Source organism: Lupinus angustifolius, chromosome LG06 (assembly GCF_001865875.1).
Source record: "Lupinus angustifolius cultivar Tanjil chromosome LG06, LupAngTanjil_v1.0, whole genome shotgun sequence".
In the NCBI taxonomy this organism is placed as follows: domain Eukaryota; kingdom Viridiplantae; phylum Streptophyta; class Magnoliopsida; order Fabales; family Fabaceae; genus Lupinus; species Lupinus angustifolius.
The window spans coordinates 30,269,525-30,282,348 of NC_032014.1; the positions used below are offsets into that span (position 1 = coordinate 30,269,525).

The 12,824-nt window shown below is 29.4% G+C and overlaps 1 protein-coding gene across 1 annotated transcript; it reads left to right on the forward strand.

Annotated features, from left to right (window-relative positions):
- Positions 6,831-11,397, forward strand: LOC109350998. Its single transcript, XM_019592306.1, has 2 exons — positions 6,831-7,291; positions 9,238-11,397. Exons 1-2 carry the CDS (start codon positions 7,067-7,069, stop codon positions 11,116-11,118), a joined length of 2,106 nt encoding a protein of 701 aa, XP_019447851.1. The 5' UTR covers positions 6,831-7,066; the 3' UTR covers positions 11,119-11,397.

Here is a 12,824-nt window from a genome sequence, read left to right on the forward strand (position 1 = left end):
TATATATATAAAAGAAATAAATCATTTATAAGTCAACAAATATGCAGAGATATCATGTGTGAGTGCATGAAGCATTTTAGAAAAGAAAAAGGAAAAGTAACCCACTATTTAACCCTTTAACTTAATCACATTAAAAATCAATCAATACATGATAATATTGCCCAAAACATGCACTTATGTGTCATATTTTATAGAAGATAGAGGGTGTTCCATATTTAAATTTAGAAGTAAATAAAATAAAAGTCATATTTTATAAATGTAATACTTCTCATACAATATCTCTTTAAGCTTGAAGCTGAACTATACAAAGACCTATTTTAGCTTGTGTTAGAATGAAGATATGATCATAATCATAGCCATTTGATAAGAGGTGCTCAGATATATCAAAAACAAAGTTCTCACTACTAATATATCTTTGAGGATATTTATATTACTAAAGAATTATTTTATCCAAGATTTAACTAGTTTCATTTTATTTGAGTTTATTTATAATTTATATTTATCTTGTTAGTTATTATTTAGATCATTATTATTTTATTATTTATAACATTTTTTATCTATATAATAAATTGTTTGGATTGACATATATTTAAGTTGACCACTCTTTATTATTATTAAAATCTACAATATATATACATCCTTTAGAAGAGGAATAATATACACTAAGATGTATCTCTATATAGTATATACCATTATTACTATGGTTGAAATCCCAAGCTGACTTTAATACAATTTGAATATTTGATATAAAAAAATGTGTGCATTCTATGATTGTTTTGGTTTGGGTCCATATTATCATCATGATAAAATATATCAACATGCTTGCCATATAATTACCTGGCCAAAAGCATAGATAGATATGGTTGGAATTGGAGGACCAAGTTGAGTGCTGATAGTGATTGATGACCACTTGCTGTTGGGTATTTGGGACTGGCTATGGTTCTAATGATGAATACAGATCGACTGTCTCCAACAATGTTATAATAATCTAATGAAATTGTGATGTTTATCAAAAAATTTACATAATAAGAAATATATACATTAATTTTTATTATATGTCAAATTTTTATTAGAATGAAACATAGTAAGATACATGCTTTTATGATAGGTGATCTCAATTCTCCTTGAACATGAGTGACCATTATGCTAAAAATGCCACTCATTTATGTTCCCCATTATAGCTTTATTCTTGTGACCAAAATATGTTTAAGGCCATGGCAATGTACTCAACACAAATACTTATATAGTGATTTAAACTTTAATTGTGTTAGTGATTATGTTGTGATTATCATAATTGTGTAGAAACATTATCTATAAGGTCTTAGTTGATCATAATATAATTGTAGAAACTCTGAAAATGTAATACTAAGATTATGATTATGAATCACTATTTAAAACTATGATGCATAGATAACTCAAAAAATTTATTTTGTGGTTCTGAATAGTCTCATGGACTTCTATTTGATTGAGACAATTACTTCAAAACCATATTTTTATAGTGTAATTATGGACCGAATAACCCCATTATAACTTTTATGTTTATTGTGTTTTCATTATTTTTTTATCAATTCAATTATTCAGACTAGCTCATTTAATAAAAGTTGAATGGAGTAGAAGTGATAATAGACTTAAAGAAATGAGAAAGAGTGCGTTTGGCATGATTTTTTAGTTAAATTAAAGTTTTTGGCAAGTTCAGATGAAAGAAAAAGTCACAAATTTTAAAATAAATTAATTATTTATCAAAAAAAAAGTAAAATATACATTTGATAGTACAAAAAAAACTAATTTTCATACCAATAATAATATTATTAAAGGACAGAAAAGAGAACTCTTCTATTTATTTTTTAACCATTGAACTGAATTGTGGTTGAAAAATTGGTTGGATGAAAAATATTATATCAAATTTAGGATACCCATCCTAACTAATCCATGAACAACTTACATTCTAATATTCTGTTTTTAGGTGTATAATTGTCTTTCATAACAAATATTAATGTCAGAAACTTAATATTTAACTTTTAACCTAGTATGAGGAATAAGGTTCTAGTAAAATATTACACTATTATATCAACATTTGTTAGGGTTAGTTTGAGAGTTGAATTTTGGAGGGGGAGGAAGGGAAAGGGAAGGCTTGAGAGTCATCTCACAAGTGTATTTCATGACTCCCAAGCCTTCCTTTCCCTTCCTTCCCCTCCAAAATCCAACTCCCAAACTAACCCTTAGTGTCCAAAAATGTATTAAGTATCAAGCTATATATAAAGGTCAGTTTTGGAGGTGGTTTAGTTAATGTACATCTCATGGCGGCGATTTATGACATTTCTTGAATCTAGAATCTGTTTATAAATTAGACACATATTTGAGTCCAGCGTTTTCTTCTAGTTATAGAAAAGTAAGCTCCATTTTTCAGGTAGTGATAGTGAAAGCTAAAGTTCATGTAGAATATCTTTAACCCTAATAATTTTTTTGCGAATTGGTTTTGAGAGAAAAAAAATGGAAAGAAAAGAATGAGAAATCATAAAATACATTTGTCATAAACTTTTAAGCCTTCTATTTTCTTCTTCAAATTCTATAAACTAATTGAGAAATAAACCCCAAATTATCAAAACAATAAGCCAAGTTTAAGAAAACTCTTAAACTGTATGTAAATTACACACTTCAACTTTAAACTTTTGACAAAATATTGCATGCTAATTTTATTTTTTTTCTAAAATATTTGACTATTTATTTTTACTAGCATATTAACCAATATTATATCTATATCTACATAAATTTGTATGACTATCCATATATATATATATATATATATGCAGATGATTTAGATGCATATAACTTTAAGAATGATTATTATGCCTAATGACAAAATCATGAAAGTTTTGATACAATTAGTGTATGCATGAAAAATCAATAGCAAATATAAAATAAAAGATGTTGGACATTATATAATTGATTTACATTGTGACTTTTGTATTCCAAGTAAATGAGGATATTGGTGTTTAACAAAGACACGATTTTCAAAATATTTAAATGGTTGATTGTTCATTTCCTTAATTTACACGTAAGTTATATTGTTGATCATGGAGTCAATTTATTTTCCCCTTCACTCCTTAGTTATTATTTAAAACATTGATTATCTCATCCATTTTATTTTAATAATTAACACCCATTTATTATTCGTACGTAGTTAAGGAATATTGTGAGAATTTAGAAAGTTGTGATGTTGCTTAGGTGAGAATAGGGTAAGTTAAGGACGAAGTTGGCATATAAAAATTACATAATTTCAATTCCTGATATACTATTTGGGTAAGTTTTAATTTCACTTTATATAGTATAAATATTTGAGATCACAATGAAATTTAAAATTTTGGTTTTGTGTATACCATCCTAATTATTAGAGACTAATATATGTTATTATTTAATGGTTCTGGATCAATTATTCCAATCAAATTCTCACAATATATAACGTATTAATGATATAAAATTAAATTAGTTATTTTAAATGAATAATAAAAATATGGTTGAGACCATTTATCATGTGATAATTTATAGAAATATTGGGAGGGCTCGGAGCCAATATCATTTATTACATGAAGATGAATTATGAGTAAATGAAACTAATCACGTGACCAAACCATTTCCATTTGGAATAACTCATCATAAAGTTGTGAAATTTTGACCCAACTTATTATCCTCTAACTAATAGTCACGTATTGCTATTAAATTGCTACAAAAAACCCAATAAAGTGTAAGTCCTAATGATCTAAGACTTTGCTAAATATCATGAAGATGACTAAAAGGTCAAGAGTTTAATTCATATGAATGATACTTGTTGGAATGGACAACATGAACCACGACAAGAGTTACTTTTGAATATACCTTTAATAGTACCCAAAAAAATTTGGTGGAAAAAAAGATATTATCCTCTTTACAAATATGAAATACAATAAACAAAAACTTTTGATGTATTTTTTGTGGGTAATCCCATCATATATTTTTTATTCTTATAATAATATAGGCAGAAAGTAAACCATATATATATCTCTTTGAATTATCTTCTGAAGCATACAGCAGGAGGTATTCATGTATGTTTGGTTATGATAATATAAAAAATAAAAAATGTGAAGTTTTTATTCACTAGTAATTAATTGAGATTTTACAAATGTTGTTGGCTAAGGGATAAAGACAATGCAGCATTCAAACTAAATATTGAATTTAGATAATGATGGAATAATGTTGATATTATCAAGAATATTCTTCTCACTAAATAATCTTTTTTAGGATATGTGATTAAATTTCTTAGCAATTATTATTTACAAGAATTAAACTCTTAACATTTTGACTTTCTAATGATATAGTGAGACCTTATACCACTAAATATTAATAATAATCGAATGATTTGATGATACGTATGCATGAAGAAGTTGTTCACGTAAACAAGTTGAATAAATTTAGTTGGCTTAGCTGTTCTTGGAGTGTTCTTTTTTTCTGTCTCTTCTCACACCCAAAAAATAAATAACAATTGAAACTTGGCAAGTAGTAATATTTAATGAGGTTTTTTCTGACTAAATCAAACATTTTTCATACAATTGCAATGTAAATGTTCTGTCTTAAAACAGGAACTTATATAATATTAAGAATTGAAGTTTCTTTCAAAATTTTAAAATGTAAAGATTTAATATAAGGGAGGAGATTCATTTATTCTGAGAGTAAGTTTTTTAAACTTGATTACTAAGATTTCCCTAGAATTGATAACTAGGATGAGAAATAAAGTTAAAAAACTTATTCTTAGAGTAAATAGATCAGCACTCTTAATATAATCTGGTTTACCAATGTTTCAACTAATGGCTGGGTTAAGATCATTTTTGTTATCTTAAATTAATATAATTATATATGTTTACACAATGCAGAAACAAATAAATTTTAATATAGGAACAAAATTGATAATAGATAACATAAAGTTGAATTTATATTCTATCATCTTGATTCTTGAAGTACTCAATATTGCAGGAACAAATTTTAGAAAATAAATTATTATATTATTTCTAATTAGTTACCTAATATTTAATTAGTACCGTTTATCCTATCATGATTTTGACACCCTTTTGAATGAGTTTACATTGTCTTGTTATAATAGCTTCTTTTCTTTTCCTATTTGTATTTTTTTCCTTATGATTTGGCATCCACATGGTAATTGAGTTAATTATTATTCTGAAGGATTGTTATATCTTCATACTAAAGTCTCCTACTAATCCTTCTAAAATACATTTGAGTCACTATTTTGGTTATTATTAAAAGTCATTTTCTTGTGGGTAGGAGGATGTAGTAGTAAGATATATTATTTTCCTTTTAAAATACATTTGAGTCACTATTTTGGTTATTTTAAAGAAATTATATATTATATTAAATGAGAAACATTTTTCTTCATCTATATTTTCCACTCATGTGACATGTTATGCTACAATTTTTAATCTTTTAGAATTTTTTGAAAATAAAAGGATAAAACCTTATGAAACATTAATTTTTGGTTGACTTTTAATTTATAGTAATAATTGTTTAATAAATTATCCCTCATTAAGAAAATGTATTGAATAGTAATTGAATGATAATTTTGACCGATAGTAATTGATTATTACTCTTTAAAGTAAACTAATGGAAATTTATTATTGATTACCATTACAATGTATTAATAAATCAGTAATTAGTTATGAATTGTGTTGGTTAGGAGGTTTCAAATATCATTGAACGATATACAAGACAAACAATTTAATTTTTGCACTCATGGTTACCCTCTTGAACTCGTTATGTATATGAACAAAATTCTGACATAACCAAACAATATTTAGTAACAATAGAATATTAACATATTATTTGACATGTCTTATCAATTATAAGCTGAAAAATTAATTAATTGATAAAATTGTTTAATAAAGTTAATTCAATATATAAGATGAAAAAAGTCAATTTATAAAGCGATGTAAATTATCACATACAAATTTATAAGTGCGTACCTTAAAACAACAACACTCATCAAATAAAATTAATATTCATTACTAAAAATATATGAAAAATTTAGAGTGATAGGTTAAAAATTATAAAAAGGAAAAATGAATAGTTACCTTATCATATCACCTAATTTGTTTCAAAATAACTATTCACTTAGAAAAATTGTTTCAAAATAATTATCCACTTATAATTTGAAGATAATATTAAATACTTGATTAATAATACACTTATGAAGAGAGTGCAATATGAGAAATAAGAATAAATTTTAAAATGTAAAATAGAAATCAAAAGTCATTTTGAAAGCCTATTTATATGGTATCCATTATAAGATATATTCTAGAAGGTTTTCATTGTACTTTTAAAAAGATACTTTACATTTTTCATGTAGTATTATTTATTAATTTTTCTTAATTTACACATATTAAAAGGTTTGACTCTCTCAATCTTATTTTTAAACTATCAATGAGCAATATTAAATTCTAAAGTTATAATATGTGTAAAAAAAATTTGGTAGCACTAGTATCTCTCACCTTTTTGGTAAGAAACTAATCTATTTCGAGGTTCATGACTATCTTTCTAACACATTTCCAGGAATTGAACCATCAACCTTAGAGATTGAGTGAGGCCTTATATCACTACACGTTGGTATAATGTGTGATTTAGATAGAAATAATATTATTATGAAATATTAATTTTCCTTAAAAAATAATAAAATATGATGGTAATAAAGTAAAACAATAAAGGGTAGTTTTGACTTGCAAAGATATTGAAATATTAAAGAAACAATAAACAAAAAAGTGAAATAGTTATAAGGCCTTCAATTTTGTTGAATGATTTGCTATAATTCTGTGATATCAGTGATTCCATTCATTCTCTCAACAAACTAACCAAACTTGTTGCCTTATATTCAGTTACCCACTTTCATCCATTACCATATCCAAAACAACCATTTTTTCTTAATAAACAACAAAAAAAACTCTCACTTTGTTCATACCCATTGAAATTGTAACATTTTCTCCATTGATTCAAGATCTGAGCATAGTTCTGTGTACCCTTTTGGATCAAAATGGGAAGCAAATGGAAAAAATTGAAACTTGCTATAGGAATGAACATGTGTGTTTTTACTCCTAAAACTATGGATCATTCAACTTCTACATCGTCTATTAACTCTGCCACCACTTTTTCCGGTGATATCTCGCCGTCCGGTGATGCTTCCGGTCACCAGTTAACCACTCCGAAACCCTCTCCATCTGGTCCTCGCCTCTCAAAATCTGGATCCAAATCCTCTAAGGTTTGTTTGTTACCATTAGATATCAATCATTTTCATATTCACAATATAAAGTTCCTATTTTTTTCCATTACTATTGATACTTTGCATTTTTGATAGTATAAAGTTACATTTTTTATTTGCATTACCCTTTGATTGTTGCATATTTACAATTTAAAGTTACATTTTTTATATGCATTACCCTTTGATTGTTGCATATTGACAACAGAAAATTACATTTTTCATTGCATATAGGTGTAAAACTATTTGGTTTGCATATTTACAATAGAAAGTAACAATTTTGCACATCACCCATTTTTAGTTTGAATATTGACAATAGAAATTTACTTTTTTTGGCATTACCCATTAATAGTTGGAATTTTGAAATTGAAAGTTACAATTTTTTTGGCATTATCCATTAGTAGTTTGAACACTGACAATAGAAAGTTACATTTTTTTTCTTTCTTATTTCATTTTAAACTGCCATTTTGGTTATGCTTCACTATTGAATTTCTCTATGGTAAATTATCTTTTAGGATTTTTCACTACTTGGGTTAAAGCTATTTCATTTCATTGCATTTTCTCTTCTTTGTTTTCATTTTGGGATTATTAAGAAGAGAATTACCACTTGATTAACATGGCTAAATGCTAAACACACATCAATACAACATTCTAATACTGGTTTAATCTTTGTTTGTTTGTTTTCATCTTCATTACACTTGGCTTATTAGTTATTAGAAAAAAGGGTTCATTGCTTTTGAGACCCTTCAATGATGTTATGCTACTAACTCCACAAAGAGTCAAACACCCCTTAACCATTGATTGTGATCTGTTAAAATCCAATCCTAGCTGCAAACAAAGAAAAGTTGAAGTTATATTATACTACAACATAACATAATATTAATATTAAAAGAAAAAAATACTACTATTCCTAGTGCAATGTATGAACCATCTTTGTTCCATGCTGCTTTTGATGACATTTTTTATATTATTAAATTCTTGAAAGATTCAATATTAGAGTTGCATTTTGCTTTTACTTTTATGAAAAGTCATTTGCCAACTGTTGTTGTATTTTCTTGATGTCTATAGTGTGTTTGACCACTTAAACGTTGACCTTTTTTCATCAAAACTTTATATATTAGTAACTGTAGATTTGCATTGGAATCCTCTAGTTTTGGTACTAATTAGGAATCTGTGTTAAAGATGATAGAATTGTATTTCATCTTTTTATGCAATGGTCTTTGTAGTGGACCTGCATAAGGACATAAGGGTGTCAGTGTTGGACAAGATAATGTTCTAATAGTGACCTTTGCAAAATTTGTAATTATCTATAATTACTTTATTCACTCACTGTTCATATTCCTAGATTTAGAGAACTGTGGTTTCTTCTCTCTTTTTATTTTTATTTTTTTTAAGCTTGACTAATGGAGAAAGTCACATACAGCAATATGTTGTTTATGATGTAAAAAATAAATTATGAAGGATTTAATTATGATCAAGTTTAAAGGTTCTTAAATTGTTATCTAATTATACATTGTCATTGAAAATATTTGATTTTCCTCATAATTACTAGAAAATGTCACACACAATAGTATATTATTGAATATTGATTATGTAAAAAATCTATACTTACTCAAATATTGAAAGCCTCAATTCCACAAACATCTTTTATTGCTGCATGAGCTCGAACTTGAACTGGTTGATCTACCTCTCAACCACATTTCAAATAATGTTCTAGATGACATCATGTTTTTCCCTTGCCGTCTTTGTTTGAGGGAATGGAGTTTTGTAGTGTTTTGTTCTGTCCACAAAGAATATTTATAAAATTGCGTTTTTGTGTTTGTCTTCAATATCCTGAACACTTACGCTTTTGTATCTAAATCTGCTATTCGGCATCTCTAGTCCAGAATGTCATATCTTAGCATCTAGGGTCTTCTTTTCCTAACATGTTTATTCTGCCTTATCCGCAGGGAATGTGTGCAATATGCCTGACCATGATGAAACCAGGGCATGGACACGCCATTTTTACTGCAGAATGCTCTCACACTTTCCATTTCCATTGCATCACATCCAATGTAAAACATGGGAATCGAATTTGCCCTGTCTGCAGAGCGAAATGGAAAGAGGTTCCTTTTCAGAATCCTGCTTCTTCTAATGCCTCCAATGACATGTCTCGAATCAACAACCGTGTATCTTCTCGAAGAGGTGATTCCTTGGCCACAATGCCGAGGAGGACTCCTTCCCAACCGGCTCATGTTCCTGAACCAGCTATCTTTGATGATGATGAATCGTTGGATCAACATACTGCAACAACTCAGATTAATAATAATGCTGAGACTGACCGCAGTTTGATAAATACAATGGAGATCAAAACAAACCCTGAAGTTTCAGCGGTTTCAAAGTCAGCCTCTCATGATAACTTTGCTGTGTTAATCCATCTCAAAGCTCCTAAGAGAAATATAACCGAATCATCATCACCTACTTCAGTTCAAAACTCTCGTGCTCCTATTGACCTTGTCACAGTTCTTGATGTAAGTGGTAGCATGGCAGGTACAAAGCTTGCATTACTAAAAAGAGCTATGAGTTTTGTCATACAGAATTTGAGCTCATCCGACCGGCTCTCTGTGGTTGCATTCTCCTCCACAGCGCGTCGCATCTTCCCTCTTCAGCGAATGACCGATACTGGAAGACAGCAGGCATTGCAGGCAGTGAATTCTTTGAGTCCAAGTGGTGGAACAAACATTGCTGAAGGGTTGAGAAAAGGTGCTAAGGTGTTTGTTGACAGAAGGTTCAAGAATCCAGTTGGAAGCATCATATTACTATCTGATGGACAAGACACATACACAATCAGTAGAAGGCCTCATATCGGAACAGATTACGGGGCACTTGTTCCAAATTCCATTCAGCGGAATAATGGTGATGGTTTGCATTTACCAGTGCATGCATTTGGCTTTGGTATTGACCATGATGCCACTGCAATGCACTCAATCTCGGAGGTTTCCGGTGGTACATTCTCTTTTATTGAAGCCGAGGATGTGATTCAGGATGCATTTGCACAGTGTATCGGAGGACTATTGAGTGTGGTGGTTCAGGAATTGCAAGTAGAAGTTTCGTGCATTCACCCAAAGCTGCAGTTTAGTTCAGTGAAAGCAGGAAGTTACCAAACTAACTTAACAGCTAATGCAAGAACAGCTACTATCAAGGTAGGAGATCTATATGCTGAAGAAGAAAGAGACTTTTTGGCGACACTCAATATTCCAGTTGATAAGTCAAGTAATGAGATGTCGTTGTTGATAGTTAAAGGTGTTTATCGAGACTCTATGACAAAAGAAATATTGGGTTCGGAAGAAACTAGTGAAGTGACGATTCAGAGACCTAGTGTAGCTAGAGGACAAGTTGTGTCAATAGAAGTAGACAGGCAAAGGAACAGGCTTAGAGCTGCTGAGGCAATGGCCGAGTCTAGAGTTAAAGCCGAACTTGGCAATTTATCTGGTGCAGTTTCTATCCTTGAGAATTGTCAAAAGGCATTGGCCGAAACCGTTTCTGCAAAGGCCGGCGATAGGTTATGTGTTGCACTTGCTGCTGAGTTGAAGGAGATGCAAGAAAGGATGGCAAACCAACGAATGTACGAACAATCCGGAAGGGCTTATGTGTTGTCAGGACTGAGTTCACATTCATGGCAAAGAGCAACCGCAAGAGGCGATTCAACCGAAAGCACTAGCATCGTTCAAGCATATCAAACACCTTCGATGGTCGACATGGTTACACGTTCACAAACCTTTATTTTGGGAGCTCCACAACTTGGACTAAGTGCTGCTAAATCATTTAATTACAGGAAGAAAGAAAAATGATTGCAAATGGAAAGTTATGTGTTTGGAAAAATTCTACTTAGCCTAATACTTGAACCTTTGTGTTGGGCTTTAGATTTAGGTGGATAAAATTCCTAGTTGAAGTGGTGAAAATCCATAGTTTGATTCTGAGTAGTGATGGATAATGTACATAATTTATTGTTATTTCAGAGTTGAATTTAGCATATTTTGGAGAAAAGGGTAATGCAATGTAACTGTGGAGATAGGGAATATGTCTTCACTGAATTACATATATGGTATTATTATACTCCTCATTCTTTTCATAAGTGTATATTTGGATCATCAGTTTCAAGTAATTCTTTCTGTGCCATGCAAGCACGGAATTTTATATGTAAAAGAGCCACCCAATGTATTAGAATTCTTCTGATTCATAAAATTATGAAAAAGGGATAATTTATGATGATAATAATAAGATTCAAAATAGTTGAGTTTATTAATATTTAGGGGCTTGATTGTAAATGAAATTATATTAATAAAAGTATAATCCATTTCAATAAGAAATAAAAGGTGGGTGAGAAATAGGGGACTAGATTTGCTATCTTATTTTTTTGTACCAGTGTCATCAATTTTGATTAGTTGAATTTTTTTTTATTAAAGTTAAAATTATAATTATTAAATATTTTTTTGACAAATCATATATTCGGACTATCGAGAAATAGTTGGGATATGATAATTTGGTCTACTCTGAACCATAAACATCATTGACATTCAACTTGGCATCTGTCTCTTTCACTTTACAACTCCTGTCTTGCTGTCTCTCTCTTTTTTCCCTTTTCAATCATCAATGCTGCCTTTGGTATATTATAGAAAAAGAGAAGTTCAAGACTCTCACTTGGTTTAGGAGAATGAAAATGAAAAAAATACTCGAACTAAATAATATAAAAATCTATTATATTTCTTATATTTTTATTTATTTATCTCTTCTTACAAGTAAAATTTTAATGAATAAAGATATTACACTTGGGAACATTCCTCTTCACCTGATATTTGTTTGCTACTCGTAAAAACTACACACCTCTCACATTTCCATATGTATACATATTCAAAAACCAATATGAATATAATTATAATAAATTGCTAAAAATTAGATAAACAAGAAGTGTTATGTAATCATGTTCAATTGGTAAGACTTGGATATATGAGAAGTGATATGAGTGTGTAAATAGTATTGTTATAAAAATCCTTGAAGGCAAGAGCAAGAAGAACCATTTTCCTTAGATTATTTTTTCTTTGTTCTTTTCTCACATTTTCTTATAAAAAAGTGCTGGTCATGATTTTGTGTATAAGATGAGTGTGCCTTGGAAATGAGTTTATTAACAAGAGGTTGTTTTATTTTACTTCTAGATGAAAAGTATTGGAAGATGACAAGATGTTGAAGGAGTGATATCTTCTTTTGGAAGGTCCAATATTAGAATATAAAGTTCAGATTGATTTCGTGACTTATAATTTTTTTATTTAAAAATAATTTAAAGTATGCACCCTTAATATTTGTAAGGTCACATGTCAATATTTCCTCCGGTAATGGACCCTCTACTACCAAAGAGGATCCGGTTTGGTGTTGAAGGGTCTCTTTCAGTAAGGAAAAAGGGTTGCTTTCATAGAGGTAGTAGACAAGGTTGGGACCATTTTAAGACTCATTTCCTGTTTTGTGTGTATCAAGTTTTTATAGGATATAGTCATTGAAGTGG

Coding starts and splice junctions, on each gene's coding strand:
- LOC109350998 (XM_019592306.1), top strand. CDS start 7,067: ATGGGAAGCAAATGGAAAAAATTGAAACTTGCTATAGGAATGAACATG. Junction 7,292..9,237: donor CTGGATCCAAATCCTCTAAG/GTTTGTTTGTTA, acceptor CCTTATCCGCAG/GGAATGTGTGCAATATGCCT.